We start from the raw sequence: 26,227 nt of genomic DNA, 5'->3' as shown, positions 1-26,227 counted from the left end.
TGACTCGATTATCACTGGATCCCGTCTTCCAAACTGTTTGCCAAGTTCACAGTTGCTTCGTGTGGTATCTTTCGGATGGTTCATCAGAAAACAGGACAAAGTGGGAATCAGCAAATATCGTACTGTCCCAGGTGTCCAGCTTTTATAAAAAGGCCAACATTGCTTTGATATCAGAAAGGAAAGCCTGTGAAAAAATCATCAAACTTTTAAGTATAATATACTCTTTTGATCCCGTGAGGGAAATTTGGTCTCTGCATTTATCCCAATCCGTGAATTAGTGAAACACACTCCGCACACAGTGAACACACAGTGAGGTGAAGCACACACTACTCCAGACGCAGTGAGCTGCCTGCTACAGCGGCGCTCGGGGAGCAGTGAGGGGTTAGGTGCCTTGCTCAAGGGAGCTTCAGCCGTGGATGTGGGCAGCTGTGGATGTGGGCACCCTTCGGTTACAAGCCCAAAGCCCTAACCAGTAGGCCACGGCTGCCCCCAAATGGCATGAATGGCATTGATTTGGGTGAAAATGCCAAACTCTGAGCTATCCCACTGAAACGACGGACCAGCCCATCTACACTGGAGAAACTTCAGAGGATGATAGATAGATAGATAGATAGATACTTTATTGATCCTCAAGGGGAAATTCAAGAAATTCAAGATGGAGAAAAACTGACTTTTGCTCTGTGGCAAGAGAACGTTGAAAGCTTGGTGAAGAACAAGGAGGACTTGTTATTTCTGGAGTCTATGAAAAATTACCGCCAGGCCTCATTTAGTTCATTCGATAAGGCATTAGCTGACCACATATATTGTTTTCCAGCCTTCAAATTTGGTACTGGCAAAACCCATGACAGCAAGCTTTTATTGATAGTTTACCTTCATGTTGTTTATTGAAAATGCCTGGCAAAGGCAATTTTTATTGCATCTTCCCCGAAAATGTACACTACTACCATATCTCAGGAAGTAATAAAGATAGAGACACACGACTCACACCAAATGATGCGAAAAGTCCATATTTATATTCAATTTCCATTGACATTATAGGGCTAGACCCATTATTTTTGGCGTTATTTAAGAAAAAAGGATATTTACAGCCTAGCTTTATGGACGTCTTTAGTTGGAAACTTCAGAGGCTCGGTGGGCCACCTAAACATCAATAGAATTCAATAAAATTTCTCATGGAAGTTTTATTTGGTTATTGGAACAAAATTATTCTAGGGACAGATTGACTTTCAAATTTTTTTCAAAAAGTGAGGCGGATGATTCACCCTAATGGACAGGACATTATATTATATATGGAGTGGACATTATATTATCTATGTAGAGCACATTATATAATATATGGACAGGACATTATATTATCTATGGAGTGGACATTATATTATCCATGGAGTGGACATTATATTATCTATGTAGTGGATATTATATTATCTATTGAATGGACATTATATAATCTACTGTATGGACAGGACAGAGGACATTATAGTATCTATGGAGTGGACATTAAATAATCAATAGAGTGGACATTATAAAATATATGGACAGAACATTATATTATCTATGGACTGGACATTATATTATCTATGGCAGTGGTTCTCAACCTTTTTTCAGTTATGTACCCCTGTGAAATATTTTTTCAGCCAAGTACCCCCTAACCAGCGCAAAGCATTTTTAGTTGAGAAAAAAAGACTTAAAACACATACAAAATTCAAACATTTGGAAAAAAATATTTTGAACATTTTAATTTTAATAATCCATGACTAAATTTATTGCAAATTATTCAATCTAATGTAGTGAAAACAGTGACCATATGACCATTTAAAACTATAAAATGAACCATCAATGAATGAATCATTTAAAACTATAAAATGAACCATGAATGAATGAATCGTTTGAGTTTTGACAGTGATTGATAGGTGATGGCGGGTGGCATGTGACAGGTTGGGTCGAACCATAGTGGTATGGGGGGGACTCTGGGTTTACAGTATAGGATAATGAAATTGAATAGCCTACTGAAATATAAAATTCATTTTATGAACTTATATTTTCCTGACATATTTATTAAATAATTGTTTTTAATATGTTTGCATGGTTTCTCTTTTTTAAATATATGTATATTTTAAAATCTCACGTACCCCCTGTAGTGCCTTCACGTACCCCCATTTGAGAACCACTGATCTATGGAGTGGACATTATATAATCTATGGAGAAGACATTTATGGAGAGGGCATTATATTATCTATGGACAGGACATTATATTATCTAGGAGTGGAAATTATATAATCTATGGAAAGGAGATGTCTGTAAATGGAGTTATTGGAGAGGACATTTCAGTGGTGAGATATGTTATCTACAGAGAGGACATAAAACATACTGTAACACATAACATTCCCTCCTGATACATTTCCTCTCTCTCACTATGAGTGTGTGTGCATGCATGTGTGTGTCTGTGTGTGCGTGTGTGTGTTAGTGTATGTGTATGTGTGAGCATGTGTGTGTTTGTGTGTTAGTGTATGTGTATGAGTGTGTGTGTGTGTGTGTGTGTGTGTGTGTGTGTGTGTGTGTGTGTGTGTGTGTGTGTGTGTGTGTGTGTGTGTGTGTGCGCGCGCACATGCTTGGTATCCTTCATCCATGCCTTCTCTGAGCATGTGTGTCTGTGTGTGAGTGTATATGTGTATTGTGTGTTTTCATGGTGTCATGGTATCCTTCATCCATGCCTTCTCTGAGCATGTGTGTCTGTGTGTGAGTGTATGTGTGTATTGTGTGTTTTCATGTTGTCCTTGGTGTCCCCTGTGTGAGTGTGTTGGTGTGTGTGTGTAGGTGTGTGTTTTTTCCCCCACAATGTCATTAGTGTCCCTTTCCATTGAGGTGTGTGTGTGTGTGTGTGTGTGTGTGTGTGTGGGTGTGTGTGTGTGTGTGTGTGCCCCCCACATTTATTGGCATCCCTGGTAAAGATGAGTAAAAAGGGGTATTAAAAAAAATCATTTGGCCGTTTTATCTTAGTTCCACAATGACAACAACGAGGGAAAATCCAACCTTGAAGGGAAGCAAATGTATTATGAGAATAAAAAACTTTGCCTGGAATCATGTTCTATGGTCAGATGAAAAGAGAAATGAACCTTCAAGGTGGATTTGGCTTACACAAAAGAATGACTATACTGGAGAAAGCCTTTTTTAATCCAAAGGCCCTGGGAACCTCTTTATGGTTCATGGTATAATTAAGTCCAGGAAAAACCTTGGCATTTTAAATCAAAATTTGGATGCCTCTGCCAAGACACTAAAAGTGGGTCATGATTGGATCATCCAGCAGGTCACTGAACCAAAATGGATGTCCAGATCAGCACAAAAAATGGTTTACTAAACACAAAATCAAGTTTCTCCCATGATTATCTCAGTTCACTGAATTGAACTCCATAGAAAACCAGTGGGAGTTTAAGATTAGAATGCACAAGAGAGGACCTGGGAAAGTTGACAAGATAGCCTATAAAGAGGAATGCTTTGAAATCCCTTGCTGAGTATTCTTCCACTTAATATGTATTTCTGTATGAGGATTCTCTCCTTCTCAAAATAAATGAGCTCCCATTGGGTTTCCCCTCATTGTGTTCTTTGTGTAACCATATTAAGTAAACTCAAGTCAACTTTACTTATATAGCACATTTAACACAAATTAACTGATCCGAAATGCTTCACATATAAAAACAAAACAAGATAAAAAATAATAGATAATAATAGTAATATTACTAGTAGTAATAATAATTATAATGGTGTGTGTGTGTGTGCGTGTGCGTGTGTCTCACCGGTGTCTCTGTGCTCTGGTAGGACTACACCATGACGGTGTTCCTTCGTCAGAGCTGGCGTGATGACCGGCTGTCGTATAACCACACTAACAAGACTCTGGGGCTGGACAGTCGCTTCGTGGACAAGCTTTGGTTACCAGACACCTTCATCGTTAATGCCAAGTCCGCCTGGTTCCATGATGTCACCGTGGAGAACAAGCTCATCCGCCTGCAGCCTGATGGAGTTATCCTCTACAGCAGCCGGTGAGTGTGTGTGTGTGTGTGTGTTTAACTGAGGCTGAATATGTTGTCGTGTGTGTGTGATGTGCATGTGAGAGTGTGTACGTGTGTGTCACTGAGATTGAATGTGTAATCATGTTTCTGTGTGTGTTTCGCACGTCTGTGTGTGTGTGTGTGTGCGCGCTCCCACAGGATCACATCCACTGTGGCGTGTGATATGGACCTGACCAAGTACCCCATGGATGAGCAGGAGTGCATGCTGGACCTGGAGAGCTGTGAGTGACAGAATGTCCTTCACTAACACTTTGACCTTCACTAACACTTTACAGCAGCGTATGACCTTCACTAACACTTTGACCTTCACTAACACTTTACAGCTCAGAATGACATTCACTAACACTTTGACCTTCACTAACACTTTACAGCTGCGTCAGAATGACCTTCACTGACACTTTACAGCTGCGTGCTAACACCCAGTGTGTTATTGCACCTGCTATAGCAGCCCCTTCACACCACCCAATGTGTTATAGAACCTATTAGAGCTGGACACATTACACCATAGGCCTTGTTCAGACTACTAGTACAAATCCAATTTTTGGCAGAGACAGATTATATACAGATTGAGTTTTGAAAGTCTGGACTGCAAGAAAATCAGACTTTTTTTGGAAATCCACAGTTAGAGGTCCAATCAGACCCGTCTCTGGACGCTGATTTTAAATCAGTGTGTTCTGCATCGGGGCAGCCCCACCCTTTTGTGTCAATCATAGTCAAGTCCTACTAGCAGAGCACCAAAGAACCCAAGCCCTGTCCTAAAGAACCCACGGCTTGTCCTAAAGAACACAGGCCCTAAACCTGTCCTAAAGAATCCAGACCCTGTCCTAAAGAACTCAAGCTATAACCCTGCCCTAAAGAGCTCCTGTCCTAAAGAACCCAGGCTCTCTTCTAGATAGATAGATAGATAGATACTTTATTGATCCCCAAGGGGAAAAATAATTAGGTGTATGAGAATGTGAAGGAGGAGATGCAGTAGGAAGCTTGATTGACAGCTTTTAATCCACAGGAAATGAGACAAGCACGTTACCAATCCCAGGCGTCCGGAAATGGGAATGGCTGAGAATAAAGATGCCCTTTAGAGAGATAAGTGTCCGTATCTGACAGGAGTCCCAGAGAGAGAGAGAGAGAGAGAGAGAGAGAGAGAGAGAGAGCGAGATAGAGAGAGAGAAAGAGAGAGCAAGTAAGTGAGAGGGAAAAGAATGGTGAAAATCTGTCTGAATCGCAAAATGCATCTTAAACATGTGTGAGTGTTTGAATCACAAAATGCATCTAAAACGTGTGTGAGTGTTTGAATCACAAACTGCATTTAAAAGTGTGTGTGTGTGTGTGTGTATGTGTGTGTGTGTGTGTGTGTGTGTGTGTGTGTGTGTGTGTGTGTATAGATGGCTACTCCTCTGAGGACATTGTGTACTACTGGTCAGAGAATCAGAAGCAGATCCACGGGCTGGACAAGCTGGAACTCTCCCAGTTCACCATCACCCACTACCGCTTCCACACCGAGACCATGAACTTCAAATCAGGTCAGCGAGAGTTTGTGTGTATGTGTGTGTGTGTCTGTGTGTGTGTTCTGATGATAGTGAATGTGTTTATTGTTTCTTTGTTTGTTGTATAGTGGGCCAGTTTCTCAGCCTCCGTTTCTCTCTGTGAGAGAGTTATGATTACAGTGTGTTTATTGTTATTGTTTGTCTGTTTGTTTGTTGTATAGCGGGCCAGTTTCTGTCTTCAGTTTTCAGCCAGTTTGTCTGTGTGAGAGTTGTGATTACAGTGTGTTTGTTGTTTGTTTGCTTGTTTGTTTGTTTGTTCTCTGCAGCGGGCCAGTTTCCGCGTCTCAGCTTGCGTTTCCAGCTGAGGCGGAACAGAGGCGTGTACATCATCCAGTCCTACATGCCCTCCATCCTATTGGTTGCCATGTCCTGGGTGTCCTTCTGGATCAGCCAATCAGCTGTGCCTGCCAGAGTCTCCCTGGGTAAGACATCCAATCACAGCTCTCTCAGAAGAGACTCAAACACTGCAGATGATGCCAAGACATTACACTGAATCCTCACACAACACACAACACACACACCTTCCTAAACTACTATTCAGGAGAGTGTAACAGTTGCCAGTCTGTTAAAGCGCCCAGACATAGCCTAACAACTTGCTGCATCAGCATCAGCCTTAGTACACCCACTAGCTAGCAGAATAATTCCAACCACACCAGAGCCCCAATCTCCAATCAGTTCTGGCAGTTCTATCCACAGTTCTAACCCACAGTTCTAACCCACAATTCTAACCCACAGTTCTATCTCACAGTTCTATCTCACAATTCTAACCCACAGTTCTAACCCACAGTTCTATCTCACAATTCTAACCCACAATTCTAACCCACAGTTCTATCTCACAGTTCTATCTCACAATTCTAACCCACAGTTCTAACCCACAGCACCATGTTTTGAGTCTCTCAGGTTCAGTAGTGAGCACATGTGTGATGTTGCAGGAATCACGACTGTGCTCACCATGACAACGCTGATGATCAGTGCCCGCTCGTCTCTCCCGCGCGCCACGGCCATTAAAGCACTGGACGTGTACTTCTGGATCTGCTACGTGTTCGTGTTCGCCGCACTCATCGAGTACGCCTTCGCTCACTACAACGCCGACTACAGCAAGAAGGAGAAGAAGGACAAGACTGACAAGCAGAATGCAGAGGTGCGGTTCATAAACCACAACAACAATAACAACAACAACAACAACAATAAACACTAGGACACCACAGGGACAAAACAAAACAAGACCTGAGCAGTGACTGCAATAGATAATAATTTAATTGAAAAACAACATCAATTAGATAAAATTAAGCAATAAAACATTAAATACTGTGAGAGGTAGTAATATATGTGAATGAGTAAAAGAAGTGATGCACAGTAGTGTATGCATGATAGGAAAGGGTTATGTTAAGGACTGTGCGTTTTTTTCTTCTCCTTTGTCTGACAGTCCTAATGGCTTCCTGTCATACAGAGATTAAGAGTCAACACAGTAACAGGGAAACAGGCTAAATCTCACATTCACAATCTTTTCAAACTTCACTAGATCCATAGACCCATTGCATCCTCCATGCTAATCACATGGGACCTCTGGACCTGTCTACTCTGTCTGTCCTCTAATGACCTGATTACTCTACTGTCCGTTAGTCCATTCATCTAATAATCTGCTCACTCTTAACATGCAATCTAATTACCTGAAACCTGAAACCTGAAACACCTCCTGTGTGTGTGTGTGTGTGTGTGTGTGTGTGTGTGTGTGTGTGCGCGCTCTCCAGTCCATAGTGAAGAACGGGAAGCAGGCCATGGTTCTGTTCTCGCTGTCGGTGGCCGGGATGAACCAGGGGCTGCTGATCCAGAACCGACCACAGCGCGGGCAACGGAGCGGCTCGGGCGATGCATCGGGGGCGGTGACGCCGGCTTTCTCGGGGTGGGGAGGGCGAGGACGCCCAGCCGCTGAGGGAGCCAGGAGGGGAGGGCCGGGCGGGAGCAGAAGTGCTGCCGCTGCGCCTTCAAGCCCATCGACGCCGACACCATCGACATCTACGCCCGTGCCGTCTTCCCCGCCACCTTCGCCGTGGTCAACCTCATCTACTGGGTGGCCTATACCATGTGAGGGGGGGTGGGGGCAGGTTGACCTATACCATGTGATGATCTATACCATGGGTCAAGGGGGTGGCCTATACCATGTGTGTGTGTGTGTGTGGGGTTGAGGACGATCTATACCATAGGTGGGTGGGGTGGGGTCAGGGGGTGGCCTATACCATGTGAACGGGGGTGGGTGGGTGGGAGTTGGGGTTCTATACTATGTGAGGGAGTCAGAGTGGGGGTGGGGGTATATGAGGTGGAGAATGGGACAGAAGACCCCCCCCTTCCAAAACTGAGGAAGAAATAAGCCCCCCCTCCATATAAAATATGAAAACTGAGAAAATTAATTTTATTTGTGATGATAGGAATCCCTCCCTGCCTCCCATGTCCAGTGCCCCTCTCTGCAGGTGGGGGGTGGTGGTGTTGGTGCCGTAGTTTCCTCTAGAATCCTGAGCGCCTACTTCTCTGCTAGTTCACCTGTAGATGACCCAGTGTCCTGGTGCCCCTTGCAGGCCAGATAAAACATGACCCACTGAGGTGATGCATGCTGCACCTGCTTTGGAACAGGTCAGCTTCTCTCCCACAATAGGCCCCCGTGTGAAGAGAAGAACTGTGTGTGTGTGTGTGTGTGTGTGTGTGTGTGTGTGTGTGTATGTGTGTGCTCTCTTCTCAGTCAGTTAACATGGTAGTAGTTTCTGTTAAGTGCCATCCATCCACCCACATAGACTCAGAGACTTGAGTACATCCCCCACACACACACACACACACAAACACACAGGAGATGCCCTGACCAGAACAGGAGGGTCTGCATGGCTATTTATCCTTTAGAAATCAACTTGCCGTCTCTGTCTCACCCTCCTCTCTCTCCCTCCTCTCTCTTTTCTCTCTCTCTCTCTCTATATCCCTCCTTTCTCTATCTCTCTGTCCCTCTTCTGTCTCTCTCTTCTCTCTACCCCTCTGTCCCTCCCTGCTCCTCCTCTCTTCTCTTCTTTTGTGTTTGTGCACTGTTCTCTCCCTCTGCGAGTGTGTGTGTGCTCTGCTCTCTCCCACTCCTATCAGTTTCTGTCAGGGCTAACTGCCCCTTTACCATTCCAAACAACTCCTCTGCAACACCTGTGTGTGTGTGTGTGTGTGTATGTGTGTGTGGGTGTGTGACTCTCCCCCTCTGCTGTGTTAGCTAGTGTTATATTTCTATTTAATGGTGAGGGAGCATGTGCCGTGTTGTGTCTTTGGGGAGTGTATACGTGGAGCTGCTGCTGTGGGTCTGAATTGGGCTGGAGCTGGAGGGGTCACACACACACACACACACACACACACACACACACACACTCCCACGAATCACTAGGAATGAACTATTAGCGCTCAGCTGCATCTAATAAAGCACCTCTTGTGTGTGCCTCTCAGCACCTCTCATATGCGCCTCTCTGTGTCTCTGAATGCAACTTCTCTTTTTCATAATAAAGAAAAGATTTAAACCAAAGTAAGTCTTGTTGTGTCAGTAAATTAACAGTGCCCTGTGGTGGCCCCGGCCGTGGCGTGACTGGCTGGGACACCTGCACCGTATATGCCGGCGACCCGGGTTCGATTCCCGCCCTGTGGTCCTTTCCGGATCCCACCCCGACTCGCTCTCCCACTCACTTCCTGTCATTCCTTACTGTCCTGTCATTAAAGGCATAAAAAGGCCAAAAAATATACTTAAATGGGGCAGCCATGGGTTAAATGCAGAGACCAAATTTCCCTCACGGGATCAAAAAAGTATATATACTTATACTTAAAAAAAAAAAAACAGTACCCTGTGATGTGTATTTGAGGTGAGTGAGTGTGCGTGTGTGTGTGTGTGTGTGTGTGTCTGTTTGAAGTGTCAGAGTGTGTGTACAGTACAGTTGGATGGGAGTTTGAGTTTGCATTCTCAGCAGATACCTTTATGTCTGTGTGTGTGTTTGAGTTTAAGGTGTATCCATACCCCCGACACACACACACACACACACACACACATAAAGGTATTTGCTGAGAATGTTCAGTCTACAGGTGCATCTCAAAAAAATTGCATATCATGGAAAAGTTTTCCGTAATTTATTTCAAAAAGTAAATCTTTCATATAATCTAGATTCATAACACATAACGTCTAATATTTTAAACCTTTTTTGGTTTTAATCTTATCGAAGATCAAAACGAATATCATTATCGAATATCGAAAAAATCCAGAATCTCAAAATATTAGAATAAAAAAATGTATGATACAGAAATGTCAACCTGAGATAAGCTCTAAGTAGCTATTTAAGTCAAAACACCACCAATGGTTTCCTGAGCCTTTAATCTTTAATCACCTGAGTCTGGGTAGGGCAATGGAATTTTCCATGATATTCTAATGTTCTAAAACAAATGCACCTGTACATATGTCCCAGGTCTTTTGTGAGTGTTTAGGCAACTTAGTTGATGTTTTGAGTTTCCTATGAATGGTTATGTGAGTGTTGATCAAAGGCCTCAACCACAGGACCTACTTCCTGTCTCATCTGTTCATCAATACCACATTAACTACCTATCCATCTATGATGTATGGTCAGTCAATATCAGTCAATATGAACTCCCCTTCAGTCTATGATGCACTATATATCCGTCGATATTAACCACCTGTCTGTCTATGATGTATTTAACAGTCAATATGAACCTACAAAGCTCCATTGAAAATAAATTGTACACAGGCATTTAATGACATGATCGATCAATACCATGTGACCTCATCAATCAATCTAATGTCATTAACATTTTATCAGCTGTTAGCCTGACAATGGAGTGCATGACCACATCCCTGTGTGTGTGTGTGTGTGCGCGCGTGCATGCATGTGTGTGTGTGTGAGATAATTAAATGGATACATTGTCTTTTATCTTATGTATCTCACTCCTACAACCTCTAGGGACTGCTGGAACATCCTTTTCAGCATTCACGCCTCTCTCCGAGAGTGAAGTGTCCAGACTCCTGACATGCAGCCGCCCTACCACATGCTCGCTGGACCCTATACCCTACGAGCCTACTTCAGTCCATCAGCCCGACCATCGCTCCAGCTATCACACATGTGATCAATGCCTTCGCTAACCTCCCGGCACATTTCCAACAGCGTTCAAAATGGCCCGGTAACACCGTTATTTAAGAAAGCTTCTCTCAACCCTGCTCAAGTCGAGAACTACCGCCCTGTCTCACTACTGCCTTTCCTATCCAAAGGCATTGAACGAGCAGTCTCCAAACAGGTCTCTGACTTCCTTTCACAGAACAACCTTCTGGATCCAAATCAGTCTGGGTTCAAAGCGGCCACTCTACCGAAACGGCTCTGCTGTCTGTAACAGAAGCCTTAAAGAAGCCAGATGACCGCCTCGATCATCAGTACTCATTCTGCTTGACTTATCGGTTGCCTTTGACACGGTTAATCACCGTATCCTTCTCTCTATACTCGCTGACATGGGAATCTCGGAGCTGCTCTCTCCTGGTTTGAATCCCACCTCACAGGACTTTCGTTTAACATATCATGGCTTGGTCAGCTATCTGCACCTCACCATCTCACCACAGGGTCCCCCAGGGCTCAGTGCTGGGCCCCCCCTCTTTGCTATCTACACCACCTCCTTGGGACAGATTATCCGTTCAAGACGGCTTCTCATACCACTGCTATGCAGGCTACACACAGCTCTATCTGTCCTTTCCACCTGACGACCCCCTGGTTTCAGCACGGATCTCAGATTGCCTTTCAGACATAGCTACATGGATGAAAGCACACCACCTCCAGCTGAACCTCTCAAAGACTGAACTGCTGGTCATCCCAGCTAAACCTACCATACACCACGACATCAACATCAAATTTGACTCCCTGTCTGTTTCACCCGACCAGGACTGCAAGAAATCTAGGAGTTGTTCTCGACAACCAACTAAACTTCTCAGATCATGTTGCCTCAGTCGCCCGGTCATGCCGTTTAAGCGACTCTACAACATAATGGAAAATCAGGACTTACTTGACTCAAGATGCTACCCAACTTCTGGTTCAGGCAATAGTCATCTCAACTTCGACTACTGCAATGCCCTCCTGACAGGTCTCCCAGCCTGCGCAGTGAAACCACTTCAGATGATCCAGAACGCGGCGGCGGCGCCTGGTCTACAACCAACCCAAAAGGGCACATGTTACCCCGCTGCTCATCTAGCTACCTATGGCGGCCCAGATCAAATTCAAGTCTCTAACGCTTGCCTACAAAGTAGTCTCCGGTTCTGCTCCCACCTACTTGAATGCCCTCATACAGACTTACACTACCTCCAGACCGCTGCGGCTCCTCTGACGAACGACGCCTAGCTCTACCCACGGGCACGCTCAAGCCAATCCAAACTTTTCTCATCTGTTGTTCCTCGTTGGTGGAACACACTGCCAGTTCCTACAAGGGCAGGGACATCCTTTTCCACTTTCAAAAACTCCTGAAGACCCAGCTCTTTAGGAGAACATCTACTCTCATAGCAACACTTACAACAAGTCTTACTGATCCTAGCACTCACCAGCCGTTAAACTGACAAGTAACTGTTAAAATACAGCACTCACCGACGACTTATTCTTACTGTACTCTAATGTTTTTTATTTTTTTTTTTTTTAAACTGTCCTAAAATTGTGAGAATTGTTCTAAACTTACTGTTTACCATGTTGTTAGTCGCTTTGGTTAAAAAAAGGCCAGCCAAAATGTAATGTAATGTAATGTAATGTAATGTAATGTATGTTATGACCAACATTTATGTGACAAACCAGGAGACAAAATAGTGATATCTGGGTGTTAGTTTTAGTGTGAAACTGATTTGTGTTTTGATTTTATTCTGATTTACGGATTTATTGTGTTACTGATTTTATTATGAATCTATGCGTGTTTTAGTAGTATGAGTCTCTGCTACCCTTTACTTCCTTAGCATGTTAGCCATACCCTTTACTTCCTTCAAATCTCTCAGAGTCCATTCGTAAAATCAATCGGGCACTCAGAAAATGGAATATGGCTTTGCAGCAGAGCGTTTAATCTATTTATTTATTTGTTTATTTGTAAGTTACCATGAACAATTTTAAATAGAATTGTTACCATTCCATGCAGTGTATCTGAATTTGAGACTACCAATTGTTACGACACCCCATTTAATTTAATTTAATTATTCGGTGACACTTTACTTGATAGTATCGACATAAGATGACATGACACTGTCATGACACATGAATCCTAACCCTAACTCTAACCCTAACCCTAAACCTACAGCTCCTCCTATTCCTTTAACCCTAATTTGTTATTTGACTTTTTAGATGGGAAATTGGGCGGGGAAACCAGTGAATGTCACTTAAAACAAATTTTAAGAAGCATTATGTCATGAACATTTATGACTTGTTTATGACACGTTCATGACAGTGTCACGTCCCTCTTATGTCGATACTGTCAGGTAAAGTGTAACCAATTATTTTAAAGGGGAGGCATTAGTTAATCTCCTAAACCGTTAATGGTTACCGTTAATATGGACCCTCTTTGTCTCCCAGCCACACTGCAGACGCCCCTGAGCTCATCCCACACCATTCAAGAGTCATTTCCACTCCTTTCACAGATCCACAACCTGAGCCAGGGCTCTGAGAGAGGGAGAGACAGGTGACAGAGAGAGAGAGAGAGAGAGAGAGACAGGTGACAGAGGAAGAGACAGAGAGAGACAGGTGACAGAGGAAGAGAGGGGGGGTGACGGAGATGGGGGGATTTGGAATTGAAAAGCAATAAAAGGAATTGGGCTAAAGACAGAGATAGCAGTACTGCCTATCATATGTGTATGAACATGTGTGCATGATATGTGTGTGCGTATATTAAAGTGTGTGTGTGTGTCTACGGATGTGTGTGTGTGTCTGTATTAGTGTGAGTGTATGTGTGTGTGTGTGTGTGTGTGTGTGTGTGTGTGTGTGCGTGTGCATGTGTCTCTGTGTGTGTGTCTCTGTGTGTGTGTGTGTTTGTGTGTGTGTGTGTGTGTGTGTCTATGGCAGGCATGCTGGAGATTCATATAAAGACTGCAGACACGTCCCTTTGTGTTGCCCAATCGGTTGATGCAGTCGTTTAGCAGCTTATCATGGAAGCATTCCGAGGGGGTTCCCGCCACCACCGCCAGCTCCTCTCATTTCCCCAAATGTCCATCATCAGGACCATTATCTTCCCATCCCTCGGGATGCTGGGCCCATCTAATCTGGCCTAATGTGTGCGAATATAAATATCCCATAAAGTTAAATGCACAACCATACGTGTGGCCTCAGGACAGGATCGCTGGAGAATGGAGTTGGAGGAGCTTTCAGGGAAATGAGAGATTCTCAGATTTTTCAATCAAATTCTCTCCCCCCCCTTAAGTGTGTCAAACAGGAAGCAGGAAGATAGGACTGAAAGTCTGATCAGAGAGCTCCCTCTCTCCTTCACTCTGTCCCTCCCTCTCTCTCTTTCAACATATGAATCTGTTCTGCGAGCCCTGTGATGTTTCTTTTTAACTTGTAACTTGTTGTATGTGTTTTTAACATGTTTTTATTGTGTAGTGGTTAAACACCTGATATTGTTACAATAAAGGAGTGTTAAGCCTCTCTCTCCTTCTCTCTCTCCCTGTCTTTCCCCCTCCATCTCTCTCCTCTCTCCCTCCCTCCCTCTTTCTCTCCTTCTCTCTCTCCCTCTCTCTACATCTCCCTACCCTCTCTCTCCCTGTCGCTTCTCCCATGCACTCTTGCTTTGAAGTTCTTCTTCCTCCGCTCCACTCCGCTCTGCTGTGCGTTTCTCTCCTCTCTCTCCATCGAGGGGGATTTGCATGCCTGATGAGAATCATTTTCCAGCTCAAATGGGCTGCCTCCTCCGCTGGCATTATCTCCACTCCCTCCTCTCTTCGCCTCTCCTCTCCTCGTGACCCCCACCACCCCCTTAGCACACTGGTTCTGTTCATTTGGGTTCTGGAGCTGAGACGGAACCGACTCAGTACGGTTCAGCTACCTCCCCATCCCTGTAACCCTGGAAACACATGCCAACCAGGAAATAATCACATGTCAGAGGAGAGACAGAGAGAGAGAGGGAGGGAGGGAGAGAGATGGAGGAAGGGAGAGAGATGGAGGGAGGGAGGGAGGGAGAGAGAGAGGCAGCGAGAGAAAGGGAGAGGTAAGGGAGAGAGGGAGGAGGGAGAGAGAGTAAGTGAGAGAGAGAGGGAGGGGTAAGAGAGAGAGATGGAGAGAGAGATGGAGGGGTGAGGGAAAGATGGAATGAGGGGAGAGAGAAAGAGGGAGGTGAAGAGGCACAGAGGCCATGGCAGATCAGATCACCTAAGGCAGATCTCATCAGTTCTGATGAGGAAACCCTGGGGTTGAAGAGCGAGAGGGTTAGAGAGAGGATGGAAGAGTGAGAGAGAAAAAAGGATGTGTGAGTGAGGGAGAGAGATGGAGAAAGTGAAGAGAGGATGTGTGAGAGAGGGAGAGAGTGAAGAGAGTTGGAGAGAGTGAAGAGAGGATGTGTGAGAGAGAGGGAGAGAGTGAAGAGAGGACAGGTTTGTCCTGTGCAGACTCTACTATCACTGAGCCCAGCTGCTTCAGGATGGAGTCTGAGCGCAAATCAGCCAACTACTGGAGGAGATTACACACACACACACACACACACACACACACACACACACACACACACACACACAGGCCCAGCTACTGCGGAGTAATGAAACGGACTCACTACTCAGCACTGACACACGCTGCATTGAAAGTTTCTTTCAGATAAGTAAGATGACAAAGTCTGATTGAGGAGCACTGGTGCTGGAGTATATTTAGATGCCTCATTTGGCACCAGTCAAGACATCTCTCTCTCTCCTCTCTCCCTCTCTTTTTTATCTCTCTCACTCTTTTTTCCTTCTCTCTTTCCCTCTCTCTCTCCCCCTCTATATGTTTCTCTTCTTCTGTCTGTCATACCCCTGTCTGTCAGATTTCTTCTGTTTCAGTCAGTTCTCTCTGTCATCAACTTCTCACTGCCTTTCTTTGTCACTCTCTCCCTCCCTCCTTCTCTGTATCTGATTTTTTTGTCATTCTCTCTGTCTCTGCCTTTCATTGTCACTCTCTCTCTCCCTCTCCCTCTCTCTCCCTCCTTCCTTCTCTTTCTCCTGCACTGTGAGCTCAATGCATGTCTGCATTAAGAGAGAACAGAATTGTCTGGGTTACTACTGTAACCGTGCTTCTCTGCAATAAGAGAGAGCAGAATCATTCATCTCATTTATAACCAACAGATGCTGCGAGTAAACAAATGGAGGAAGACTGGCGCTCAGGGCCAGGCTGCAGTGAGAGAAGGAGGAACAGAGGGACACACTGTTTTATGTTTGTGCTCTCCCTTGCTCTCCTCGTGTGTGTGTGTGTGTGTGTGTGTGTGTGTGTGTGTGTGTGTGTGTGTGACGGCCCACTAGGCCTGCTCTCTGTATTCAGTTTGTTTTACCCTGTGCCTAGGTTCAGGTGTGTGTGTGTGTGTGTGTGTGTGTGTGTGTGTGTGTGTGTGTGTGTTTGTGTGTGTAAGCCCGCTAGGCCTGCTGTCTGTTTTCTGTTTGTTTTCCCCATGGCCAGGTTCAGGTGTGCTTGTGGGCGGGGCTGGCTTGTTATGGCTGATGTGCTGCACAGATGCATAGGTGTGCTCTGGCGTTATAGAGAGCTCTGTCTCCGTCCGTGTCTTTGAAAGATCTTTTGCTTCACTCAACACACACTCACTACAACACCCAGACAATACTGATTACATACCCGCACCTCTACGACCTGTTTCTTCTTGTGATTAGTTAAACAAAGCTACCAATTGGTCTCATTCCGTAAGCCTCATCTCCTGTGTGTGTGTGTGTGTGTGTGCGCGTGTGTGTGTTGGTGGATGCACTGATGTGCTAGGCAGTCCCCTCTGGTCTCAGTATTGTATTGCTGTTATCTCTTCCTCTTTGTTTTCCAATGACAAACAGGTTGGGAAAGCATTCACAACACACACACACACACACCTCTCTCTCTCTCTCTCTCTCTTTTCTCTTTCTCTCTCTCACAGACACAATGAAAAACACATACACAGGCACGCATGCACACACACACGCACATTCACTCTCTCACACACACACACACATACACACAAACACACACACTTTGGTTCACTGCTAGAAGAATGGGTTGTGCACAATGATGGGTAATTTTGTAGTTGCAGCCTCTATTGATGATTCAATTAAGTTCAAAATACTCCCAGGTTCCCAGATGAGTTCTTGGGAAGAGGCCAAGAGAAACAAACACTCCACTTCAGTACTTCTGCTTATTCCCAACCAAACACACAACACTTATTCCCAACCAAACACACCAAACACAGAACACTCCACTTTAGTTCCTTTGAATATTCCCAACCAAACACACCAAACACAGAACACTCCACTTCAGTACCTTTGAATATTCCCAACCAAACACACACCACTTATTCCCAACCAAACACACAACACTCCACTTCAGCACCTTTGAATATTCCCAACCAAACACACTAAACACACACCACTTATTCTCAACAAACACTCACTCACACAACACTCACTCAATATCTACACCTCTGCTTATTCCCAATCAAACACACAACACTCCACTTCAGTACTTCTATTTATTCTCAACCAAACACACAACACACACACACACTCTCTCTCTCTCACACACTCTATCTCTCTCACACACACACACACACACACACATATGGATGACATATGGATGAGTGAACATTTCTCTGTTTGCACGTGCACAAATCTATCTATGCAACAGGATTCCACGAAAGCTTGATTTGGTTCAAATAGTTCAAAAATGAGTATAGAGCATTCTGCGCTTGCTGGGGCGGATGTATTGAGCTTGGCCTGTAGTAACCACCTTGAGCAAGGCAATTAACCCTGAGTTGCTCTGGGGACAATGGCCCTTGTGATATAAGTGACATACAGTATGTAAGTCACTTTGGATAAAAGTGATAGTTAACTGAGAATACACATACACACAATAAATCCCAAGGACATTCAGCTAGCACAGCCTTTGCAAAGCATTGCAAGGGACTAATTTGCAAAGGTCTCATCACTAGGCAGATCATAAGTTAGATATTTTGATAATTAAATTAACAGTGAAATACTGTGGCTTTTTACTTTTGACCAGGTTTTTCTTGGTCAGTGGCATAATCATTTTCAGTGGTGTCAAAATAGCAGTGTATAATCAGTGCACCTGGCCACACCTTGTTTGGTCCACACGCAACTTAATTCGCTATTTAGACAATGTGCATGCCGGGCAGGAAGATGGTAATTGCGCTGGTCACAAACTAGCAAAGACATGTTGTGTTCCAGGTGCCGTCAATGCAATGGACATCAGACACTGAGAATCCTCCCAGAGTAACTACTTTAGAACTACTACTTACTTAGTCTTTAGAACAGCAACACTGAGGATTCTACCTCAAGAACCATGAGATGACAGAATAACTATCTCTAAAAGGCAGAAATGTAACTGTTAATAATAATAAATAATAAAAAAAACATTTGTTACCCAGGTGTTACTTCATATGTATTTAGCACAGGGCAGAACCACGGTACACATGTAAATAAATCATCTAAATGAGATATCTACATGAGAAGATTTGACACTGTGTCCAGTCCCAAGACCCTTTGGGCAGTGGGTGGGAGCAGGACTGGCTGAGCTGTGGACATCAAGTCAGTGCTTTATTGCCAGTATGATGGAACATAGCCTGGAATTTGCTTAAGTGCTTAGGCTCATACAGTACGGACAGCACATACAAGACATATGCACAGAAGACAGAACAAAATGCATCACATGGGTCTGAGCGGGAATCACCCTTGATCAAGCCCTCCTATCTCTATTGAAATATACAGGCATTAAGGAAAACACATGCTAACAGCTCATACACACACACTGGTCACACACTCTGCACACACACACAAATCACACACTCTCCCAGCAGATACCCCTTCCCACACACACCTACACACACATACACACACACACACACACACACACACACACACTCATCACACTCTCACTCTCCGCACACACACTATCTCCACAGACACACTCTCCCCACAGAAACTCTCTCTATTCACACACACATACACTCCCTGCATGCACACACTCTCCCTGGTCACACACACACTCACTGAACACACACACACTCCTTGATCTTTGATGACTCGTTTCTCAGCTGTCTGTCCTCCATAAAGCTGAGCACAGGGGAAGTGCTGAGGTGGTTTATCTTATTGAAATGGGTGATGGCTGGGGTTAGAAGTGTGTGTGTGTGTGTGAGTGAGTGTGTGTGTGTGTGTGTGTGTGTGTGTGTGTGTGTGTGTGTGTGTGTGTGTGTGTGTGTGTGTAAGTGAGTGAATGAGTGAGTGAGTGGGTGGGTGTGCCTGTGCCAGTGCGCGTGGCGTGCGTATGCGTGTGTTTGTGTGTGCATGTGCGTGAGTGTGAGTGTGAGTGTGTGTATGTGTATGTATGCACGTCTGAATGTGTTTATGTGTGTGTGTGTCTGATCCTAGCCATTTCAGTGTGTTTGTAATTAAATAAGAGCATTCCATCTGGGCATTTACTGATGTTTCATCTGTAATTCTTCTTCCTAATGAGGGAAAATGACTGTGTTAAATATGCTTACATTGCTGAGCATCATTTATCCTCATTTCTCAAATCAAATGCAATGATGTACTACAGTGCTGTTAAGGGCTGAAAGTGACTTTAAATGGGATAAATTAGCAGATCTCTTCAAAGCCCCACATTTGCATAACACCTCCTGTTATAATCCATGAAACAACGAACAGGTAGAACATGGCTGCAATACCACTGTCTGCCAGCAGGTGACAGTGTTCACATGTCCTGCATGCACACCTCCAGTGCAAACATGTAAACAACGTGTCCTGCGTTTACATGACTGTCCACAATTGATATCGAATAATGTCTACACACGTACCCACACCTCACCTATATGAACTAACCCCACACACAGGTGCAGAGTGTGTGCTCTCTCACACACACACACACACAGACACACACACACACACACACACACACACACACACATATACTCTCTCTCTCACACACGATGCCCTTTGGGTCCTCACAAATACACAAGGCTCCTTGAGCATTAATCACACCCACACAAAAGCTTTCCGCAGCCGGACAGAGCACCAGGCACCTCTGAGAGTGTGTGTGTGTGTGTGTGTGTGTGTAGCAGGCCTGGGGTATGTGTGTGTGTGTGTGTGTGTGTGTGTGTGTGTGTGTGTGTGTGTGTGTGTGTGTGCCTATGTGTGTGAGTGCACGTGTGTATAAGGCATCTGCTAGCCTAGAAATCTAGACGCACCCTAGCGGCGGCAAATTAATTTGCTCAGCCTGTACGTCTAGTATCAAACCATAGGGATTTCTATTGGCTGGCCGTGGGGCGTCATCAATCACAGCTCTATTTTGTTAGAGAGTCTTAAAAGCCCGGGCTTAACAGGATAGCGACAGTCCTGCGACGGTGAACAACAAGGAAGGTGGCTATATGGCGAACAAAAAGCCCGGTTGTTTGAATCGGCGTTGGCGTCAACTTTGGAGGAGTTGGACTTGTGCTTTTCTTTGAAAGTTGAGCAACACAATGCACTTAAGTCATTCCTTTGAAAAGAAGGATGTATTTGCCGTTTGCCGACCCGGATACGGATATGGTCGTAGCGCTGGCCTATTGCATGCCTAGGCAGTTTGAAAAGACAATTCTCTGCCCGCCCCTTGGATTAAGCGAGGTGAATGGTTCGATTCCAGACTATACATTTCAATTATATAGGATGGCCCGCCAGGCTAGGCATCTGCTGCATAATGTGATGATGATGATGTGTGTTTCTGGGTGTGTATGGATTGGGGTAGGTGGAGTGGTGCTTGTGTATCTTGATCTTATCTGTATGTGTGTATTAGTGTTTGTGTGTGTGTGTGTGTGTGTGTGTGTGTGTGTGTGTGTATGTGTGTGTGTATTTGTTTATGTGTGTGTGTGTGTGTCTGTGTTTGATGGTATTGCGGCAGGTAAAATGCCATGGGGAAAATGGCTCGATATAATTTCCCAAAGTGCCATAAAAACGACGTTTGAGCAGAGAAATCTACCTCAGAATGGCCCTCCTTCCCCATTCAGTCTATTGGGCTTGACTGCTGAGCCTTGCTGAAAAAGTCTGAACAATTCGTCCTCACTAGAACAGTTACACAGGGAGTTCATCTCCTGAAGCGGATCACTGCTGTGTTTATCAGGGGTGTGTGTGTGTGTGAGGTGTGTGTGTGTGTGTCTGAGGGTGTGCAACTGCAGGAGGTGTTTATGTCCACTAAGCTGAAGCTAATAAAAAAAAAAAAAATAAAAAAATCCATGTGGTTACACTCTTGAGAAGGCTTTATCTACTAGTACAGCTCTTTATCCATTTGGGGAAAGCGCAATCTATGAATCTAAGGTCCGAGGGTAAATGATCGACCTCATTAAAGTGTCTCACTACCAGAGACTTGGCATCTTTCCTGTTAATTGCACTGCGATGTTCGTCGATGCAGACTCTGCGTTGGTTCGGTGTGCATCCTGGATCTTTAACAGAGCTGCAGGTTATTAATTTCCTCATATGTTTTGCCTGTGGTGAAACTAGTGAATTTCCGTGTTTTATGGACGTAGCTACATGAGGTGCAGTGTCAACAAGGGGGAAAAAAAACATTTGTGTCGTAGGATATTCTCTGGGATGTTTTGAATGATCATATGTGTCTGAAAATTACAGAATTGAGAGTGTGTGAATAAAGTTGGATTCATTATCACAAAGTCATAGCCTGTGCCATGTGTCCAGTGTTCATCGTATTCAAAACTAAAATGAATAGAGTCCACCAAATGATTCAACTACACATGGAATGTCTGCAGTTGCAGTTTTGTGCCTTTCCAAATAAAGTGTTCAATAAAGTCTTCAATATAACATTTAAGTTGTTGTTGGTATTCATCAACAAAAGTCTTGATCTCCTCCTTGAATTTGTTGATGTCCGTTCATGAAAACACAGAATGGAGTTGCGTTGTCTGTGCTTGAATTTAAGACGGTAAGGAGGCCAGTTGCTTTTGGGTGTGTAGTCAATTATCAGTACGGACAGTAGGGTCCAGGGATGCTTTATTTAGAATCTGGCACCACTGTAACACAAAACTGCGGATCCTGTCAGCAGAGGGCTGCAGGCTTTTGGATGCGTAACCCGTAACCCCCTAGGTGTTCACTTGGTGTCGTCCCGTTGGGTTTAGGTCCGTTGAGGTTTTATCCAGTTTGTCCACTAAGCTGCCACCACCCAGCTGCGTGCTGGCTAAGTGGCTCTGTCACTCTGTGTGTGTGTGTTTGTTTGTGCACAGATACAAATAGCACACTGACTCGATGCTACACTCACTGACAGACATGGCTTTCTTCTGCTTCTGATTAAAAACAATCAACAACAAACAGGCCTGTGTGTGTGTGTGTGTGTGTGTGTGAGAGAGAGAATAAACATCACACACTACTCTCTCTTTAAGATGCCAATGGTCTGTTTGTGTCTCAAACATCCAGACGTGCAGCTTTCTTCCTCTCTGCTTCAAAGGGAGCATATGTGTGTGTGTGTGTGTGTGGGGGTGCTTGTGCATGTGTCTGTATCTGTAACGGTTTGTGAGGTATGTGTGTGCATGTGTGATTGTGTGTGTATGTGTGCGTGTGCAAGTCTGTGTGTGTGTGTGTGTGTGTGTGTGTGTGTGATTTGGCCTTGCTGACTCACGTGGTGGCCAGCTCACAGGGAACAGAAACCAGGGACAGAGAGATGAAAAGAGAGGTGTGGTGAGATGTGGAGAGAGGAGGGGAGGGGAGGAGAGGAGGGGAAAGGAGAGGAGAGGAGAGGAGAAGATAAGAGGAGGGGAGAGGAGAAGGGAGAGGAAGGGAAAAGAGGGGAGAAGGGAGGGGGGAGGAGAGGAGGGGGAGGGAGAGGGAGGGGAGGAGGAGGGAGGAGAGGGGGGGGGAAGGGGGGGAGGGAGGAGGAGGGGGGAGGAGGGGGGGAGGGGGAGGGGGAGGAGAGGGAGGAGGAGGAGAAGGGAGAGGAGGAGAGGAGAGGAGGGAGGGGAGAGGAGAGGAGGGAGGAGAGGAGAGGAGAGAGAGGAGGAGAGGAGAGAGAGGGGAGAGGAGAAGAGAGAGGAGGAGAGGGAGGAGAGGAGAGGAGAGAAGAGGAGAGGAGAGGAGGGGAGGGGATGGGGACTGTTCATGCACTGAAGAGTAGTTTCATATCAGATCAGATCAGTGCATATGAGGTGTGTGATGGTGATATGTTATAGTGTGTAGTGGTCATAAGGAGTGTGTTACCCTGTGGTGATATGGGCTATGTTACCTGTGGTGATATGTTGTTGGGTGTTGTGTCCCAAGGGATTGTGGGATTGCTCTGAACTCCCAGATAGACACTGACTGAAGGAGTTTCATTATGTAGAACTGTGGAAAAATCAATACAGGATCGTGTGGGAGTCTCAACTGTTACAGTATTTTCAAAAAGAAGCTTCTTTTTTTAAAATACTGAAGAAAGTTTTGACTTGAAGACAGTTTTAGTGTTCTCAAAGCAGTCATTTTGTCTCAGGGTAGCATTTGATGTTGGTGTCCCTCTGCACTGGAAGGCAGCATCTTGCTTTGAAAAGTCCAGCCAAGAGAGAGCTCTGGGAGGGTGGAGATGTCCCTGCAGAGGAGAGATGGACAGAGGGAAGGAGAGGGGGATGAGGGAGAAAGGGATGGAGAGAGGGAAGGAGAGGGGGATGAGGGAGAGAGGGATGGAGAGAGGGATGTATAGAGAGACAGAGGGGGGAGGGGATGAGGGGGAGAGATAGAGCAGGAGAGGGAAGGGAGAGGGGGATGAGAGAGAGGGATAGAGAGACAGAGGGGGAGAGAGGGAAGGAGAGGGGGATGAGAGAGAGAGGGATGGAGAGAGAGTGCAGGGAGAGGAGCGGAGCCTGACTGACTGTAGCTGTAGATTAGCGGCACGCTTTAACCAGATTGAGGAATCATGTGGGAGGACAAGTATCAGCTGATCACATGTTCCACCAGCAGTTGGCCTACATAGAGCACATGGAACACTGCAGCCCACAGCACAGCTGCAGCACACATAATAGGCACAGGGATGGAGGGATGAATGGAGAGAGGGATGGAGAGAGATGGAAAGAGGGGTAGAGAGACAGATGGGATAGAGAGGTGGAGAGGGATGGAGAAGTGGAGATGGAGAGTGGGATCGAGGGACAGAGAGAGGGGTGGAGAGATAGATAGAGGGATGAGGAGATGGATTGAGGGGGGGTGGAGGGATGGGGATAGGATAGAGGGATGAGGAGATGGATTGAGGATGGGGATGGAAGGATAAATAGAGGGATGGAGAGAGGTGGAGAGAGGGATGGGGATGGAAGGATAAATAGAGGGGTGGAGAGAGGGAAGGAGGGATGGAGCCTCTCTAACATGGATGGCACCAATCTTCTGCATCTTCCACGCACCCCTTCCTGCTGCGCGTATAAGCTCACACATGGAGACATCTCAGCAAGAGCACCAGCTAGTCTCCGGTCTCCAATCAGTGTTTTGTGCTCAGACACATGTGTCTCCTGTCTCCAATCAGTGTTTTGTGCTCAGACACATGTGTCTCCGGTCTCCAATCAGTGTTTTGTGCTCAGACACATGTGTCTCCTGTCTCCAATCAGTGTTTTGTGCTCAGACACATGTGTCTCCTGTCTCCAATCAGTGTTTTGTGCTCAGACACATGTGTCTCCTGTCTCCAATCAGTGTTTTGTGCTCAGACACATGTGTCTCCTGTCTCCAATCAATGTTTTGTCCTCAGACACATGTGTCTCCTGTCTCCAATGTTTTGTCCTCAGACACATCTGTAGTCTCCGGTTTCTGAAGTGTCTCTGTGATGTATCTAGTCTCCAGTCTCAACCAGTCTCCCATCTGAGTCCTCAGAGTCTTGCATTCTTCCTTCTGTCTTCTGTTGTTTGTTCACCCCTGCCATCCTCAGTATCCCTGGCTCATATGAGACATCTCAGTGAGAGACGGACAGCTCAGAGAGAGAGAAAGACAGCTCAGAGAGAGAGAGAGAGAGAGAGCACAGTGTGAGAAAGAGACAGCTCAGTGTGTGTGTGGGTGAGAGAGAGAGAGAGAGAGAGAGAGAGTGAAGCTCAGTGACAGACAGGCTTCCCTGCCCTGCTGTAGTGGTGGTGGGGGAGGCCATTAGTTCCACAGGCTGGTCTAATCCAGGAGGTTCCAGCACATCTGCCCCAGCTCTCCACTCCAAACCCCCAGCTGCTCGCTCACACACACACACACACACACACACACATGTAGACACACACACACACACACACACGCACACACACACACACACACACACATGCACACACACACACACACACACACACACACACACACACACACACACAAACACATACTCGTGTGCATGTGTGTGTATGTGATAACACTAATCGTTTTATTGATGCATCCTGTTTCTAATGTGAAAGATTCTGCATCCAGGCAGAAAAATGAAATATATGAATATTATGAATATTTATATATATGCTGTTAAATAATATGCGTGCAGGTATAGTACATTTAAACAGCTCCTTCAAAATCAATTCTGTGTGATTAGTGATATGCAGTCTTAATGACTATTGAATAATTAATTAAAATGACACTTTATGAGTGACATGCGTTTCTTAGGGTCTTGTGATGTTAGCCATGAGCAGGACTGTAAACCATTTATTCCACAGCCACCACAGACAGCAGTGAAGGAAAGGCTAACTTATAGCAGTGAAGGAAAGGCTAACTTATAGCAGTGAAGGAAAGGCTAACTTATAGTTACTGGCCATACATACTTCACGCACACAATGGTGAGCAAGTAAGGCACTCCATGGGTCTGGTTCTTGTGACACTAATCAGGCACAGCGACAAGTTAGTTACTCATCATACACTAAAATTTCAAACACATTTTTACCACGATCGTATCATCTTCATATCAATGATTAATATGTATTTATATGTACTGTGTCTAAACACTAGTAGATTACTTGCTAAGGATGAATTAGATTATGGACCCTTTCAAGAGAGTTCCATTATCAGCATCATAGTTGGCCCCACAAGACTTCCTTTTTAACATTCCATATGTTATCTTAATGCAGAGTAAGTAGATTGGGGCCCAAATAGAACGTTCAAGCATTGTTTTTGTTTACCTTGTTGAAAGGGTCCATAAATACTATCCATAGTTTAGCCTCCATGTGATTTTCTGCTATTGCTGCCCAGTATGGATCTTAGTAGTATAGTATAGTATAGTATATATACTTTTTTGATCCCATGAGGGAAATTTGGTCTCTGCATTTAACCCAATCGGTGAATTAGTGAAACACACTCAGCACAAAGTGAACACACAGTGAGGTGAAGCACACACTAATCCCCAGCAGTGAGCTGCCTGCTTCAATGGCGGCGCTCGGGGAGGAGTGAGAGGTTAGGTGCCTTGCTCAAGGGCACTTCAGCCGCGGCCCACTGGTCAGGGCTCAAACCGG

General features: G+C 45.1%; 1 protein-coding gene across 1 annotated transcript in view; it reads left to right on the top strand.

Moving 5' to 3' along the window:
* Positions 1–7,810, top strand: part of gabrd (gamma-aminobutyric acid type A receptor subunit delta) — a 26,517-nt gene extending 18,707 nt beyond the window's left edge. Inside the window, exons 4-10 of the mRNA XM_048241382.1 lie at positions 3,814–4,034; positions 4,203–4,285; positions 5,447–5,584; positions 5,875–6,030; positions 6,541–6,749; positions 7,360–7,511; positions 7,547–7,810. Of these exons, the coding sequence (XP_048097339.1) occupies positions 3,814–4,034; positions 4,203–4,285; positions 5,447–5,584; positions 5,875–6,030; positions 6,541–6,749; positions 7,360–7,511; positions 7,547–7,697 (1,110 nt within the window). The 3' untranslated portion in view covers positions 7,698–7,810. The remainder of the gene's footprint in view (positions 1–3,813; positions 4,035–4,202; positions 4,286–5,446; positions 5,585–5,874; positions 6,031–6,540; positions 6,750–7,359; positions 7,512–7,546) is intronic.
* The last annotated feature ends 18,417 nt before the right edge of the window (positions 7,811–26,227 follow it).

This window comes from Alosa alosa, chromosome 4 (assembly GCF_017589495.1).
Source record: "Alosa alosa isolate M-15738 ecotype Scorff River chromosome 4, AALO_Geno_1.1, whole genome shotgun sequence".
Classification (NCBI taxonomy): Eukaryota; Metazoa; Chordata; class Actinopteri; order Clupeiformes; family Clupeidae; genus Alosa; species Alosa alosa.
The sequence above is the reverse complement of the archived record's forward strand: the minus strand, read 5'-3'. Positions and strand labels throughout refer to the sequence as shown.